The 17,745-nt window shown below is 37.2% G+C and overlaps 2 protein-coding genes across 2 annotated transcripts; both read right to left on the bottom strand.

The window, feature by feature from the left end:
• Nucleotides 1-431: 431 nt before the first annotated feature.
• Nucleotides 432-8,268, bottom strand: LOC149737389 (guanine nucleotide-binding protein subunit alpha-13-like). Its single transcript, XM_089875406.1, has 8 exons — nt 8,029-8,268; nt 6,560-6,706; nt 5,821-6,021; nt 5,346-5,396; nt 4,980-5,111; nt 4,226-4,330; nt 2,703-2,893; nt 432-2,382 (listed from the first exon to the last, which is right to left on the bottom strand). The coding sequence occupies exons 1-8, from the start codon at nt 8,155-8,157 to the stop codon at nt 2,238-2,240; spliced, it is 1,101 nt and encodes a 366-aa protein (XP_089731532.1). The 5' UTR covers nt 8,158-8,268; the 3' UTR covers nt 432-2,237.
• A 113-nt stretch (nt 8,269-8,381) lies between these two features.
• On the bottom strand, nt 8,382-17,320 carry LOC149737388 (neuronal acetylcholine receptor subunit alpha-3-like). The gene is made up of 13 exons (XM_089875403.1): nt 17,160-17,320; nt 16,462-16,588; nt 15,743-15,819; nt 15,380-15,494; nt 14,689-14,876; nt 13,988-14,140; nt 13,498-13,625; nt 13,133-13,187; nt 12,599-12,712; nt 11,969-12,139; nt 11,022-11,150; nt 10,369-10,603; nt 8,382-9,805 (listed from the first exon to the last, which is right to left on the bottom strand). The coding sequence occupies exons 1-13, from the start codon at nt 17,259-17,261 to the stop codon at nt 9,528-9,530; spliced, it is 1,872 nt and encodes a 623-aa protein (XP_089731529.1). The 5' UTR covers nt 17,262-17,320; the 3' UTR covers nt 8,382-9,527.
• Nucleotides 17,321-17,745: the final 425 nt, after the last annotated feature.

Raw genomic sequence — 17,745 nt, 5'->3', positions numbered from 1 at the left:
GGTAGTCGTGAGAATATGGTTTTAAAATTATTCAAATGTTCTTTGTTTACCACTAAATGAGACGAGAAAATAAAGGTAAAAGGTGTCCCATCTTCCCCCACCCCACTGTACATAAAAATTAACTGCAGATCATCTAACTAAAACATGATCTGTATAGTAACGATATATGTATCGTATATTACTGGCGAAAGACGGGACACCTTTAGCACAGAATATATAAATATCCTGATCGTGTTTAAACAATTAACAACGGTCTATGGGAGTCGTGGGAAACGGTTTTATAATTCTTTAAATGTTCTTTGTTTACTACCACATGGGACAATAGAATAGAATAACAAGGTGTCCCATCTTCCCCTACCCTATACTATATTTAGACATAATGGTATTTGTATGGCTTAGAACTTATGTATGTATTTTCTATAAACCGATAACATGGGGAACGTACTTTGGTTTATTTCATGATATGTACAATAATCTGCATAAGTGATTCGCGAGTTTCCGCGCCAGGACACAAAACAAAGGCGTCATATAAAACAACGACTATAAAACGGCGTTGACCGTTCATAGCTTACAATGAATGAAACGACGATGAAAATCTAACGTGTTAGTGCCGTTAACAAAACTTTTAAAAATTATAAGTAAATTAATAAAAGCGTAAAACAATTAGAAATCCTACAGAGACGCGAATACATTCGTGAAAGCACGGTAGTTCTATGTAAGACGCATCTCGTGCTGGTGTTCATACTTGAAACGGACGGGTAGAAAAAGAAATACTTTAAAAAATAGCTTCGTGAGCATGAACACTGCATTGCACAAATACAATACTTAATGTGGGTTGGTAGTTACGTGGAATACGTGGCATCATGCACTCTACATTCATATTTACTCTGTTTCAGGACAATATAGTGACAGTAGAGTAGGTAATCAAAAGTAGGATTGCTTCCGATGCAACAAACTGGGTCGTTTGTTGACTTGGTTGGAGGGTAACTATAGTCGGCCATGCATGAAGGTAAATGAGTTAAATATCCAAGGGGTTTAAAAAAAGATGTCTTATATTGATTACATTTCAGTTCGGTTTCACTTTTAAGGTAGCGATACAGATTGTAGTTGAAATAAACAAAATTCAAGGTAAAAATTCATGGAATTTGCAACTTTTTCGGTGGTTTCACAAAACAAACAACGAATATCCGTTCCTCGCAAGTGTGTGTGTATAAGGATAGCACTCATGGGTGGGGGGGGGTGTGTTAGTTTTACGTTAGTATTGGTTCGAACAAAAGGTTTAAATAATCCTTCAACTGCTCATCTGGTATAAAAAACATAGCGTATTTCTGACGAAAAAAAGACGAAAATACGCTGCGTTTTTATACCGGATAAGCCATTAAAAGATTATTTACATTATGCATGATAGCAGATGTAAAAGAAAGGATTTAAGTCGCGCGAGAAAGCGTGACGGTTCGTTTTGAAGTGCTTGGCCGTGGAAGACGAGACAAAGTTTGGTGGTGTGTGGGAACGCATGGGGTTGGCAGGGATTGTGGGGACGGTTGTTATTGAGGCAATTCAATGTTGCTTATGGCTTGCTGTGGTGCCGAGAACGTTACTTTCAAAGCGGAATATTTGGCAGGTTCAGTTTGTAAGTGAAGTGCGTTATCTGTAGCGAGTTACGCCATAAGGCACTTGAATCGGGAAAACGTATTTGTTTAATACATAGAAGGTTGGCAAATAGACATATCAGGGAAAAGTAAAATATTAAATCTTCATCACGATGATGCTGCGAATAAACTGCATTTCATCAACCGATTGCTATCGGTTTAAAATACGGACGTGCCATGTGACGGGATACATTTGTTCTAAATTTGTGTTTGCCGTTTCAAAGGGGTTTCCTATTAACGAGTGATTTCATGTTGTTTTGTAAACATTACTGTCTCATTTTTGGGGGGTGGAGTTTTGGTGGCGAATTTTAAAGTGTAAGCAACGCGTTATGGTGGGTGGGCGTTGCGTGCATCCGGTGTCCGCATCTATGTTGATTGGATTGGTCGTTTATATGTATGATTGTAAACAATGTAACCTGGCCTTTGAGGGGAGTGTTCACTTAATTTTGAACTTCGATGGTCAGTAGACGTAGCGGGAATCCATTTAGATTACGTGAAAATACTTCTGCCTTTGTTCATTAGACGTGGCCCGGGGATCGGGGCAAAGTTCGCGTCTTGGCCGGGTTTGGAGGCCGTAAGTCCCGCGGATCACTGCAGCATAAGTTGGTGCAAGTTATCGTGTAGGATCGTGTCTTTTACCGCGTTAAACACGAATCGGATGTTGTTAGTGTCTATAGCCATCGTGAAGTGATGGAAGAAAGGTTTTCCTCTGTCCCTTCGCTGGGATTCGAACCTGTGATGGAAGTAACAAATGTAACATTAAAAAAAGGATTTTTAAAAATGATACTAATTTGGTATTCTCTATTCTACGAGGATGAGGTCTTGCAGTGGGGCACGCTATGAAAACAAATAATTAGGAAACCCATTAGTAATCACTACGTTGAAGCCTGTAAAATGTCTTGCCCAAAAACACTTACACTTTAAATGGCCAAGTATATTATTATGCAGTTTGTAAATTGTAACGTATTATTGTAAAATGAAAATATCTAAATTGTAATATCAACTGACACAAAAGGTTCGTTTAAAACAAAATTGAAGGATTAGCAAACTTACTTGTACACTAAATAGTTCTGTACATCGGATAAGTCTAATGGATCTCCTTCAAAATCGGGGAAATAGTCGGAAAGTAAGACTCCTTGTTTCACTTTCTCCTCGAGTAGATCGGACTTGTTGAGGAAGAGGATGATTGAAACGTTCACGAAGTATCGGTTGTTGACGATCAACTCGAAGATGTCGAGCGACTCCTGGGCATAAGATCATGTTAAGCACGGGCGGGTTAAAAAGATTTTCAAAGGTCGTTTAGCTTTCTATATAGGGCCAGGTGAGACACTTCGAAATTAAAATGAAATAAAAAATTGGTAATTAAGTAAGAACTCCTGGATGCCGGGGTTTTTTATATTCAGCAGTCAAGTTCTGAAGGAATGGTGGCACCCACATTAAAGAGTTTTTTTTTGCGCAGGAATATTTTTTTCCCAATGTTTTTTGAAGGGGGTATTTTTTTCCAGGAAACTCCTAGGTGGAGAGTGTCAAGTTAACATTATAAAAACAGACTTTTGACTATATTTAACAAGTCCTCTGGCAAAAAGACCATAATATGCATACAGCAACAGTATAGATATTGTATAAAAAACAGTTCAAGTAGAAAAACATTTAGTAAGTAATTGCTTCCCAAGCACGAGTTACAGAAGCCTAATTTCTAACATGATTTGTTGAAGTTACGACATCAAATGGTAGAGGGCATGACATGAATGGCAAATTACCACACAGTGCTATAGGAAATGCACTTAGCTTAATAAGTTCATACAAGTCAGAAAGTTAGTTGGATTGGCTGGTAATAAACGGGAGCAACAAGTCAAGCGTGCCTCAATGTTTTCTTTACTATATATTGAAAAGCAATGGGTAGGGGGGTGTTTTATTGTCATTTCAATTTTACTATGTGATAACCATGCCCCAGTTTATTGGTTTAAATATGCACCTATTTTTAGGGTATTTATATTTTATGGGGGCATTTTACTGTCCTGTCCCGTCACAATTGCCATACCATGCCTAGTATATTGTTCATTAAAGCTGCACCTTCACAGTCTGCACTACCATCTGATTTCTGGTGAGTTGTTTTAAAGAAACTTAACGCTACGTTACGTAAACTACTTGACGGAAAGCGTCAATGAAAATGGTGGGTGCTAAGCCCACAAATCTCATATCAAGAATACAACAAATATATACATTGTTTCACCCTAAGTCCAGATACACTGGTAACATGTACAGCACGTCCATTCTATAGAAAAATGCATTTAGTTAGCCAGCCTGTTAGTCTAAGTGTTGGGATAATGGCCAACTCTGGCCTAAATCCCAGGTTTTGGCCAAGACCTCACCCATATAGAATAGAATGTGCATATACAATGTTGGGGTAATGAGACAACTCTGGCCTAAATCCCAAGTCCCATGGCATGCCTCACTGTAGGACCTCACCTATATTGAATAGAATGTGCATATACAATGTTGGGGTAATGGGTAACTTTGGCCTAAACCCCATGTTCTGCACAAGGACCTCTATATTATAAAAGGCATATTTTTACCTGGAGTCGATTGGTTTTCCGATCTTCCATCAAAACTTGATCGAACTCGGAGGAAGATGCGAGGAACAAAATGGAAGTGACGTCTTCAAAACATTTCAGCCATTTCTAAAAATTAGATTCAGTTTAAGTTATAATATTAACAAAAATATCATGAAATAATTATTAACATATTGCAAATATAGGCAACAGTATTTTATTTTACAAGGGTGAGGTCCTGCAGCGTGGCACGCCATGAGCCGTAAGATTTAGCTTAGAATTGACCTATTACCCCAACACCCAGGGTGCTATCACATGGACCTCACCAGATGTTAAAGTCTGTCACTTCCCCAAAGGTAGACAATGTTGGCAACAGTTAGATCATAGAATAGTTCTCACACAACACATAAATAGACAACATGGTAAAAAGTTCCCATTTACAGTTTAATTTTGACTGAATTTAGTCTTTACATATTACAATATACAGCAGATGGGACCACAACAATTTTAACATGAGGTAAAAACAGTCTAATATCTGGTATAACCTTAAACCACTACAGTAAAACATAAAATAGAAGTCTGAAAGAGATCTTCTGGCAATAGTTTTTGTTTTTGATCTAAAATGTCAATTCTTTAAAGTCACAAACAAAAAAAGGCAGAACATCTCTTCTAGACTTATAATATGCCTGGCAACAACAGCAACAACATATAATACAAATGTAAACCTAGTATTCACTACACATGAATCCCACATCCACTACATATGAAGTTCACATACCTGTCTTTGGCCACGCTGGCCCCCCACGTCGAAAAATCGAAAAGGTATTCGTCGGATTTCGAACACATATTCCTGGATGCCCCGTGTTGCTTGTCGTGATAGTAAAACATCCTGCATGCTTGGTACATAGTCCTGCGGTTGATACATGGTTCACACTCTGTTAGCATCGCTAATCTATTTGAATGATGGCCTCAGCTATCTTGGCAATTATTGCTATGTATAGAAAGAAGTGCTACATCATCTCTAATGACATAACAGGTAACTGTGGTCTCTTATCTTATCATGCTCACTGTAGCTCTATAGTTTAACATAGCTGAATATTGGTATTGTTTGTATGATGAACATGATGGTTGAACAAGAACTTACCGATTGTCCTATTCGATCTAAATTTTCTAGAAAATAATGAACAGATTCCCCCTGTTGAAAAGGGAACATTTAATTAGAATTCTTTATTCTTTAAATAAATTATAATGGTATACAGTAAACAGTAAACACAACAGCATAGGCGCCAAACCTGGGGTGGCAGGGTCTGCAGGCATACCCTTGGATATTGCACTGCGTTTGTTTCACAGGGTTGCAAGTAAAAATATACCTGCCTTCCCCAAATTTATATAAAAAGTTTGGTCCCATGCACCAAAACGCCTAAACATGGGTGTCAAGTTAGGGTATTAACACTCCAGTTTTACAAGTAACATAGCTTTTAACCTTGCCAAATTCCTTATGTTACACAACTATGGGTATGGCCGTATGGGTAATACTGCATTTTAACTGAGTCACCCCAGATTTTGCCGAAATTAAAAAAACATAACGCGCTTGCATTAACAACTAGCGCCCAACTTACTAATTGAAATTCCCTCCTTCTGTAATAAGCTGTGTGGATTCCCTCATCTTTCCATAACTCCTTGATATGGGGGACGTACTGTAGGAAGGGATCAACGTCGGTTGAGACATATCGCTCGAACGTCATAATGTAATCTGCTTGGCTCTGCCTGCTTGGGTCTTCCCATGGAATCCCAAGTTTGTTCCTGGCATCCACAAGCACCTAGTGTATAAGGTAATTTAGTAACAGGTGGTAAAGAAGAGCAACATTATATGAACGGCAGTATAAGCACAGGTTTTTTAATGTAATGAATAATTCAAAGGAAGTCAAATTTTATAATTTGTTTTATAAATTAGGAAAATTTAAAAATGAAAATGTTTTACATTAGTTACATTATCTAAACAACAGTAATAGCACACAAGTTTTTCACTATTGTTATGGATCATTTAACTGTACCAGGGGATAATTTAACTCTATTATATGTTGGGTTATATATAAATTAAAGGGGAAAAGTCAAATGGTATAATTATTGTACAGAAAGGTCTTTTCTTGGGGTAATGGGCCAATTCCGATCTAGATTCCAAGCCCCGTGGCTTCACCATAAGACATCAATACCTCACCCATACAGAATAGAAATTTCATTTATATGGGATGGGAATAGAGCTTACCCAAGTAAACATGCAATCAAGCTAATAAACTATTACTATTTTATTTTAATAAAATAGAGAAAACTGATTATAATAATCTAATGTGTCCATACCTTCATTCCCTTCACAATGTTGCTATACACAGTTGCTCGAAACTCAAGCAAAGCTTTATCATCATAACCTTGCCCGTGTAATATCCTCATCTGCTTGAGGAAAGTACTTTTGCCACTCTCACCACACCCAAGTAATAATAGTTTGACCTGCAAAGCAATGCACGTATAACATTTTATTAGTATTGAATAATACTATACTGAAGTGGGGAGGATAGGACATCTTTACATTCTATTTTCTCCTTAAATTTGGTAGTAAACAGAAAACAATAAAACCATTTTAAAACTGCATCCTCACGACTCCCATAGACCATAGTTAAATATTTAAAACACAATCAGGATAATTTTTTTATATTATTTGCTAAAGGTGTTCCATTTTCCCCCACCCTACTATATATATTTTTAGTAACCTTCGTTTTTAAATAGAGCACTTTACTTTACACCTTGATTATCATACCTTAGTTTAAATAGAAGTTATCAAGTCTCCTAAAACAAAGAAGCACTTATAGCAACTGCGTTTTTAATCTACCAATTTAAAATTTTAAAATTACCTTCTATTTTTTGTGTTGGGCAATCTTGCGTTTATAACGTTAAAATAACTTTTTACACATTTGTAAACTTGCTAAAAATAAAGACACCCATCGTGTAAATAACAAAGTCATTAAATTCTGTGTTTAGTGTTTAAAGGAAATTTAGAAAGTAAAGGCCAACTTGCAACATGGTTATTTAACCAGTTTAGTGGATATTGTTTGCATGACTAATGTTATTTCATATCCCTATATTGTTTCATTAGCAAACATTAAAAATTAAAATGCTATTATCATCATACAGCTAATGAAGCCACTAATGGTCTGTATTTATAAACAAGTGCCCATTCTTTGTTCAACTACCAGGAAATTGTAATTAGTTCTATATTTAGCACATGCTGTATCAAAATACAATTCGGTAAAATGCGGACTCCTGGTTTGCTAAATTGTTACTAAATTACGACTAAGTAACTTTAATTATTACAAATGCCACATTTTAGAAATGTATAAGCCTACCTATTCAATAGAAATAAAATGAAAACACATAGGCCTATATATATATATATATATATATAACAAGTGTTGTATAGCCATGGATAATTTATCGTATTATTCAATCTTCTGTCCCTTACACTTATATAACGAACAAATAAGTCTAAACGTTATAGCCTATATTCTGTATATACCTGTCTATAAGAGAGACAATTTTTAAATTTTTAATAAAATCGGGGGTGACATTGTTAAAATGCAGTTACACTCATGTTTTCAAACATAGGGAACCTCATTGATTAATGTGGTGAATGCAATATATTTTGGCTCTTTTTGTTTGTATAGACACCCAACAAGGTAAAACATATTTCAAGGTATAAAACTGGGGTGCTACATGCGTTTCCAATAATAAAATTGCATTTGATTCACAGCGCTTCTAATGTAATGTGAATGTACCTGTCGTTTGTAAAACATTTTTTCTTTCGCTATATCTCGATCGATAGCATTGCTCTTTGTTTTGTTGGTATCATTGAAGAAGCAACTACCTGTACAATCCAAACTCATCTTGTTGCACTTCTGTCCCATGTGTTGCCCATTTATTAATCAACTTTGGTTGGCCATATAAAGTAAGGCTAAGGTTTTTGTTTATACAGTCATTTTTGGTGTATCCTGTGGGGAAAATCATATCGATTGTGAAGAACGCCTGCTTTTGCCGCAGAGATTATGGGTTTAAAGCTTGTCATTGCTACCATTGTGGGCATATGTGTCCTTGGGCAAGACACTTAATGGCAACTACTCCAAGCCAGTGGTCATTAATGGGTTGTCTAAATTGTCAGCCATGCAGAAAAACAATCACTCACAAAGTTACATATGTGGCAACTTGTAAGCAAGCACGAGGTATAAGAAACAGAACACCCGTGTTATAACGTCTGTTGTTGCCCCGCCATGCGAGGATAAATAGATTACATACATTCATTTAGAAATTATAGTTTAACTAAGTTGCCGTGCTAATACGCACGTATTGTTCTCGCTACATATCTAGCCAATATTTTCCTTTTTGATTTAAATAAATTTATTTCTCTTGTACTTCTTTTTTCAGTTGAGCTAATGTACCGAAAAAACTTCAAAATTTAGTTTCTCAACTAAATATATAAGAATCAACTAAAAATGAACTACTAACTATTGTAACTACTGTGGCAGTTTATTCTGCAATTTGTTTATTAAACACATAAAACACTGTCTGTACGAAATGTTCTTAGGTCATTACTTAAAATTAAAATCCATAAAACAGATTACATATGTGCTCTGAACTAATTTTCGTATACATTAACTTCATGTTATTACATACCGCTTTGCAAATTATACTGGTTTATTATAAACAATGACGCATATAACGTCGCATCGGGCTCTACTACAGATAAAACTGACTTTTATCGCGTATCTACTATCTATTTTATATTTACGCAAACCTAAACTGAATTAGTTGTGAACTGAAAATTGTCATCAAAACACACCCATGGCCACTTGGTCGCGCTATTTCAACATTGACTTGAAAGTGGGTGAATCTTCGACGAAAAGTGAATAGGCCTATACAGAACGACGTCTAAAAGCTAAATTTAAAGGTATAATACTAAAACAGTTTTGGGTGACATTAGATTAATAGGTTCGGGTAAGGTGGGACTTGTTTTCATTCTCTTTTATCGTCCCATTTGGTAGTAAACAAAAAGTAATTGGAGAATTATATATGTATCCTAACAACTTTAAACTAGCGTTGTTATCTGGTAAAATACATTTAGGAAGTATGAGATATTTTGTGCTAACGGTGTCCATCTCACGTACCTATTTTTGTAGAATATTACTTTTTTTATTCCAAACGATGTCAAAACAATGGACATTGGAATATACAAAAAATAAATAAACGTTAATTTGCTGTCTTCCTGACTGAAATATGAGTTTCATGCTTCCTTTGAAAATGCACTTATGACAACAGCAATGAACATTCCAATGTGAAAGACAACAAGCGACGCAATGTAGACCCACAAGCACACAGTATCCACCGATCTTGCAACGGACTTCCATTGTTCTTCCATCGCTCCACTGAGCCGGTTCTCTTTAAGATCCGTATTACTGTACTGCATGTATTTGGATAAACCGGTGACGTAGCCAGATAACTTTGACAAGTCGGATAGAATATCTGAGAATGCGTTGATGAAGACATAGTCTGTTTGCGCATCTGAAATATAAATATAATTTGAGTTATAAATAGATTGATTACTATTATACAGTTATAGGGGGAGGAGGGGGGCAATGGGGCACTTTTTAACCGTTTGGGACACTTTTTAACCGTATCCTCACGACCCCCATAGACCGTTGTTTATTATTTAAAACTTATTGATCAGGCTATTTGGATATTATGTGCTTAAGGTGTCCCATCCTACCGCGTACCATAAAACAATTTCGGCAACCGGTATAGAGTGAAACATTAGTATTAGGTGTCCCGGCCAATGATTTATACAATCCTACGTAGCAACTTTTTTTCTTACTACGTAAGAAGCGCTTTACTCACAAATTTATGGTGCTGGTAAATAAATAACTCAGCGTTGTGTTTTGGTGTAATGCCAACACCAGCTAATGATTGTAAAATACTTATGTGCAACACTAGAATTACGAAAAACGAATAATATTTTAAAAATACCGTAACTATAAAAACAGTTAGTAATCTAAAAATTAACTGATTGATTCTGTATTCATCTGCTGTGATCGATACTAAGCGTACTAGAATATCATACAAGGTACCTGCATTAACATTAGTTGTCCCTTCATCCGTTTCCTCATAGCTTTGTTCATCTTTATCATCATGGCCTTTCACACATGAACTATTATGCTTACAATCTTCAATGGGATCGTTACAATTATGACACGATTGATCCCCAACCACGTGCCCACCAACACCGACCCTTCTTTTTATCGATTTTAACACTACAGTTTTGCAACGTTGCCACAACAGCTTTATAATGGAACCAGTTGTCTCCTAAACAAACAATAAGAACATGGCACTTAATGACAATTGCCCCAAGTTAGTGGTCACTAATGGGTTGTCTAAACTTTCAGCTATGTAGAAAAACAATCACCCACAAATTTACATATGGGTAACTTGTAAGTTGGCACGAGGTGTATGAAACGCATTTAATAAGGACTGTCATTGCCCCGCCATGCGAGGTGATCTAAGTTACATTTGTGGTAACTTGTAAGCGGACACGAGGTTTATGAAACAGAACACCCGTGCTATTACGACTGTCGAAGCCCCGCCATGCGAGGATAAATAAATTACATACGTGGTAGCTCGTAGCACGAGGTGTATGAAACAGTCTGTTGTTACCCAGCCATGCAAGGACACACAAACCATTCAGCATTATATTACAATTGATAAAGATAGAAACACAACAAACCTTCTTTTGAACAACTTCCACCTTTTCTTCGGTCACAGTAAAGTTTTTAAGTCTCGGGTATTGTCCGGATAGGAAGAGACAAACTCGTATCCAAGCTGGTACGGCTTTGAAATTAACTGTAAACACGCCCTGGAACATATAATTTATCACATATGGGTATATATAGTACTGTGGGGTAAAATGGAATACTGTTAGCATATAATATCCAATAGTTTCTAATCGTGTTTTTAACAATTAAAACGCTTTTTTAGAGTCGCGAGGAATCGTTTATACAATTTGTCCGGTGCCGTGGCATAGTGCTGGTTAGCGCGCCTGCCGGTAACTCAGAGGTAATGAGTTCAAGGCTCGACTGCTACCATTGTAAACGTGTGTGTTTAAACGTGTGTGTGTGTTTTTACATTCATTCATAATTCTGTAAATAAGCTCTGTTTACTACCGAATGTGAGAATAAAAGAGAATGAAAACATGGACCTTACCCAAACCAATACATATACATAACAATGTTAGGTAACCGAATAAATTTAATGAATGAATGAATGTAACTTCTTGCATACGTTGCTAATATTTACTCTAAAGAGTCGTTATAATACGGTTATATATTATAGGATGGGGAGAGGATGGGACACTTTTAGCAGATAATATCTAAATACCCTAACGATGTTTTAAACAGTTAATAACGGTCTATGGGAGTCGTGGGCATAGGGTTTAATATTTTTCCAAATGGCACAAAAAATAGAATAAAAAGGTGTCCCATCTTACCCCAACCTACTACACTATCAAATGGGACGATAAAAAATAAAACTTAAACCATCTTACCCCAATCTTGTATAAAATGCAAGCATAAGCCATACATTAGTAATATTAAATAAATACTGCATAAATGTATATAGTATACGTAATATTGATAAATGTAACTTATTGCATACGTTAGTATTATTGGAACTAACTTTTGTTTTCATTTCTTTCATCACGGCATCACACGGCATATGGTGAATATGTAGCACCAATACCGTCATTATGATGTTGATACCAAGCAACGCCATGCATAAGACGAAGTACACGCCAAGATAGGGCCCTGTAGATGCGGGGAACATGTCGCCAACAGTCAGTAGAAACACCTGCGCATGTAAAGAATGAATGAAAGAATGCAACTGATTCATCAGCGCGATGCAGGGTAAGTCGTTAGAACATGGGTGTTCTATTTTAGCACGTCGTGCCCGCTTACAAGTTACCATGAATGTAACTTATTTATCCTCGCGTGGCGGGGGGCAACGGTATAGTCGTTATAACACGACTGTTCAGTTTCATACGGTCCGAGCCAGCTTTCGAGTTACTAATATTAGTTTTTTTTATGTATGACTGACAATTTGGACAACCCATTAGTGACCACTGGGTTGAAGCAACTGCGATTAAGTGTCTTGCCCAAGGACACATACGCCTACAATGGTAGCAGCGTCGAAGCACAATCCCACAACCTCCCAAAACCCATAACCCATAACTAGCCCTAAAGCGGGACAGACGCCATAAACACCGCGCGAAGCAAAAGAGGGTATTTTACATTGTGTATTTTATCTTACCATAAACGTTAGCATGATCGTAATCTGAAGTCCAATTCTTTCCCCGCTGTCTGGTGGGAGATAGAAACCCAATAGTGACACAGTCGTCAGTAGAATGGCAGGAAACAACATACTCTGTAAGAATACCAACATTTAACTATCAGGTAAACAGTTTATGCAACGTAGCATAACTTTTAGGTTATCTTTTCGATTACGCGGTAGCACAGAAAAAAAACAAAGAAAAGGGAATTAGCAGCAAAACAACGGCCGTTAAAATACGCTACGGATATAACATTATATCGTAGGATGGGGGAAGATGGGACACTTTATCATTCTATTTTTTTCTTGCCATTTGGTAGTAAACAAAGGAAATTTAAAGAATTATAAAAGAATAACTCCACGACTCCCATTGATCGTTGTTAATTGTTTAGAACACGATCAGGATGTTTGATTATTACATGCTAAAGGTGTCCCATCTTATCCCCACAGTACTATAAAAAAACGCGGCTGTTAAATCAACAAGAAACGCCAACAATGAGCTCCTATGTACAATACCTGCATATATAAAGAAGAGTTCCTTCTAAACTTTAAAGTGAATTTAAGCTCGGACCTGTAAAATAAAATGTTTCCTTTAATAATCATGCATACGAGGTCGCGTGTGCATCAGTTTGGATATGTTGACACATAACTTACACCTTAGTACGTAGAGAATGTGAATGTTTATCTTGACATAACATAATTGATATTGATTCCTTTTGGTGCGGTAGCGAAGATCAGAATAAATAATACATAACGAAGAAAAGGAAATTAGCAACAAAACAGACAGTCGTTATTCACACGCTGCAACTGCTGGAAAAAAATCAAATAAAAGCGTGGCTGCTTCATCCATAATCGTTAAAGTTTCTAATTTATAAACTAACCAGTGGCTGTCCAGCACTCGGCCAGGGTAAACGTCTTTAACCCATTCATTTGGTCCCAATGTTGCACTTCTGGCGCTCGCCTCAGACGTTGTAGCACCAGATACTACCACGTCTGCATAACTTATTGACTGCAAGAAAATTAGCTTTTTAAGGTTGTATGTGGAGAGGAGTGATCAGTGTATGTGAATTAATGAATCTAACTTGCTCTATCCTCGCGTGGCGGGGCAACGACAATCGATATAACACGGGTGTTCTGTTTCAAACACCTGGTCCTCGCTTTTAATAAGCAACTTTGTGGGTGAATATTTGTTTAATGTATTGCTGACATAATTTAGACAACCTAGTAGTGACCACTGGGTTGGAGCAATTGCCGTTAAGTGTCTTGCCAAGAACACATACACCAACGGTGGTAGCAGCTACGAGCCTTGAACCCATGATCTCTTTGTTTTATTTTAAAATTTGAAGCTACATCCAACTAATGAAGGTTCACCTCTTTCGTAATTCTCAATTCCTCCAAAAGCCATTCCCCTGTTGCTACGAAATATTCTTCCACGTCTTTATTCATATCTTCGACCGCTCGTTTCGCTATCATATCAGCCTTCGAGGTGGGAAACGTCCACGTAGTGAAAATAAATTGGCATTCCTGAAACAAGTATTGCAGTTTAAGTGTGGTTGGCATTAAAAATTAAAGTTAGTTTATGAGCGTGGTAACTACTCCTGCCTCCCCGTATTTTCAAAAAAATGACGCCAATGACAGTTGAGTTTACGATCTACATACATGTATAATGAATGCTCGTAAACTTTCAAAGCCTGTAATTGTTTCGATATTTTAGTTTCACACGTTTGTTTATTTTGCAGGGTGATCGTATAAATGTGTAACATATATGTTTAGGTATAAAGAATATAACTAAAATAAAGTTTGGCTCTCGAAAGTAACCTATTTATTCTCGCATGCCTGGGCAATGACAGAAGTTATAACATGGGTGCTATGTTTCATACACCTCGTGCCCGCTTACGAGTTACCATGTATATAACTTATGCATCTTGTCCCACCTACAGGCACATAGACAATATAGTAAAAGCAACCAACACATAACTTATTATGCGCTACCATCATCATGCTTGCCACAATACACTGAAGACGTATACGAGCTGTTACAAATTTCCCCAAAACACAGCTAAGCGTCTTACTTGAACATCGAAAGGAAAATAAGCGATATTGACCCGACATGAAGTTTCGAAGGACGAAGGTTGGAGCAGACCAACCAACCCTGTGTGTTCAACAAATAGGAACGGAAGACGAGGCGAATAATCATAGATTCCAACTTCTTCGTCCATTACTACATCGGGAATCCAAACATCGGTTGATTTAACCAACACTGTGGATGGATGGGTATGAATCATATTATAGGGTGGGGGGATGGGACACATTTGGCACAAAATATTCTAATATCCTGATCGTGTTTTAAACAATCAACAACGGCCTATGGGAGTTGTGAGGATACGGTTTTATAATTCTTTTAATGTTCTTTGTTTACTACCAAATAAAACGAGTAAATAGAATGAAAAGTTGACCCATTCTCTGAAGATAGGACACCTTAAGCACATGATATCCAAGTATCCTGGTCGTGTTTCATGATATCCAAGTATCCCGTGGTTACTTCTAAATGGGACGAGAGAATAGAATGATAAGGTGTCCGATCTTCCCCCGACCTACTATATCATAAGTGACAAAGTGGTTAGCGCACCGTGCCTAGCCCAGGGTTCATAGGTTCGACGCCCGACACTGTTACCATTGTGAACAAGTGTACCCAGTAGTCACTAATGGGTTGTCTAAGTTGTCAGCCAAATCACAGAAGAAGTAAAATTAAAGATCACTCACAGCTGGTTTGTCCATTATATTCCGATGGCGTCCACATTAGAAACTCGTCGGTCCAATAAATCCGAGTGCGAAGCAAACTCTTTAAAATTTGATCTTTTTCGTTTAAGTTTAAAACCTGGGAATCATGCAAGAAGTCAAAATATTAACAATAACTATATTTGTCTGTTCGATTACCGTATAGCAAAGATTAATGAATGAAAAGCGAAAAGACAGAATATAACAACAAAACGACTATGGTTAAACGCGCTCATCATGGTTAAAAACTATTTACATTTAATTGAAAGAAAAAAGGCGTTGTTGTTACAGCAACTATTAACATCCCGGAAAATCGATCTAGTTTGAGTTAGTTGTTTTGTTCATTACCTGAACGTAAGAAAAATCCAACTGAATTTGAACTTGATCTGAAGCGTTTTGTACAGGCCTTACTGCTTTGTCGTAGCCTGTAGTTGGGGGAGAAATTAATCGAATGAACAAATGTAACTTATTTATCCTCGCATGGCGGGGCAACAACAGTCGTTATAACACGGGCGTTCTGTTTCATTCACTTTGTGCCTTCTTACCACCTATGTAACTTTGTGGGTGATTTTTGGGCGAACTTTATAAGGAGCTACTTGGTTTAAGCCATATTTTCAAGTTTCTTACTGAAGGACATACGCTCCCACAACGATTACCGGCGCCGTGGCATAGTGGTTAGCGCGCCTGCCTAATGGTAATGGGTTCAAGGCTCGTCGCTGCTACCATTGTGGGTGTATGTGTCCTTGGGCAAGACACTTAACGGCAATTGCTCCAACCCAGTGGCCACTAATGGGTTGTCCAAATTATCAGCCATACATAAAAAAAATCCCCCCAAAAAATAATCACCCACAAAGTAACATACATGGTAACTCGTAAGCTGGCACGAGGTGTTAAACCCGTGTTATAACGACTGTCGTTTTCCGGCCACGCGAGGATAAAGTAAGTTACATTCATTCATTCATTCACGATACAGCAGCGTTAAACCCGCGCATCCTAAAGGCATATATCCTTAACCACTGCGACAAGTCACCAGACTGTACAAAATATGGTTAGGAAACACGACTTACCTCTACGAATGAAAAGTTCGTGGTAAAGTTTCTTTATAGAGTTTTCGTTGTTGGGGTTCGAGTAGTTGCCAATATGATCGTGGTCCAACTCGGACTCGTGCCTTTCAACGTAAGTCGTGTTTCGTGGCTTTAAATAAACATAACAAAAGTTTTTGATTTGTCATTTCGACTTTATTATAGAAAAGATCATACTAGTTAAAACAACGAAGAGAGGTTTCTATTTAAAAAAGAGACCGACGATGCCATTTGAACGAAATACTCTCTAGTTTTAATATATACAACAATTTGTTGGACTTATTTTTGTCTGTTACGTTTTCGTAGCACCAGATCCTTACAAAGAGGAGGGAAAAGTAGACCAGGGGTAAAAACTACTTATTTCATTAAAGACGTGACCGTTTTCCAAACCATTCAAACATTATATTGTGATAAACCAATTAATTAAACAACAATACAGTTCTAACCAAAAAAAGGTTGCGCACTATACTCTTATTTAAAGTAGGGTGGGGTAAAATGGGACACCTGTTCATTCTATTTTTCCGTGCCATTTGGTACTGGTAGTAAACAAAGAACATTCAAATAATTATAAAACTATATCCTCACGACTCCCATTGACCGTTGTTAAATGTTTAAAACACGATCAGAATATTATGTGCTAAAGGTGTCCCAACTTTCCCCACCCGACTAGCTCTTATGCTTACCTGATGCGGCGTGTCAGTTATTGAATGAGATTTTGAAGTTTCCACATCTGCAAACGCCAAGCACAAAATGGCGACCAAGAGCTGATGTTTCTTCATATTCATTCAACCTACAAACTGTCTTGCAACGACAGAACATCGCGGTTATATACCAGTATGCTGAAATTAAATATTTATTGCGTAAAACTAAGAGACACATTAACGCATGGTCACCGTGGGAAAAGCTGTCGGTTATTACGTGTAGCAATAAACCTATTTCTACCAAATATAGCAGGAGGTGGTAGGCCTACCTTGTAATAATGGTGTATAAAGTTAGGTGGGGGAAGATGGCCCATTGTAACATTTTCATGTATCGTCTCATTTCGTAGAAAACAAATAATATTTACAGATTATACAACCGTATCCTTACGATTCTAAAAGCGTTGTTGGTTGCTAAAACACGATTACTAAATATGGAATATTATGTGCTATAACCCATCTTACTCCACATTACTGTAAAAATACAAAATTCACAGAATTATATAACCGCTTCCTCACGACCCCAAAATAGCATTGCTAATTGTTAAAATAGATTTGGGAAATATGGGAT

Source organism: Ciona robusta, chromosome 3, assembly GCF_009617815.1.
Source record: "Ciona robusta chromosome 3, ASM961781v2".
In the NCBI taxonomy this organism is placed as follows: Eukaryota; Metazoa; Chordata; class Ascidiacea; order Phlebobranchia; family Cionidae; genus Ciona; species Ciona robusta.
Note: the sequence above shows the minus strand (reverse complement) of the source record. Positions and strands in the feature narration are given on the sequence as shown.

What these genes read in the sequence shown, in the direction of transcription:
- LOC149737388 (XM_089875403.1), bottom strand. Translation starts at nt 17,261, where the DNA reads ATGAATATGAAGAAACATCAGCTCTTGGTCGCCATTTTGTGCTTGGCG. An exon ending in ATTTTCCTTTCGATGTTCAA is followed by an intron (nt 14,141 to 14,688) that starts GTAAGACGCTTA and finishes TACTTGTTTCAG; the next exon opens with GAATGCCAATTTATTTTCAC. An exon ending in GACAACTAATGTTAATGCAG is followed by an intron (nt 9,806 to 10,368) that starts GTACCTTGTATG and finishes TTTATATTTCAG; the next exon opens with ATGCGCAAACAGACTATGTC.
- LOC149737389 (XM_089875406.1), bottom strand. Translation starts at nt 8,157, where the DNA reads ATGGGACAGAAGTGCAACAAGATGAGTTTGGATTGTACAGGTAGTTGC. An exon ending in GAAGGAGGGAATTTCAATTA is followed by an intron (nt 5,397 to 5,820) that starts GTAAGTTGGGCG and finishes CCTTTTCAACAG; the next exon opens with GGGGAATCTGTTCATTATTT. An exon ending in GCCAGCGTGGCCAAAGACAG is followed by an intron (nt 4,331 to 4,979) that starts GTATGTGAACTT and finishes TCTAATTTTTAG; the next exon opens with AAATGGCTGAAATGTTTTGA.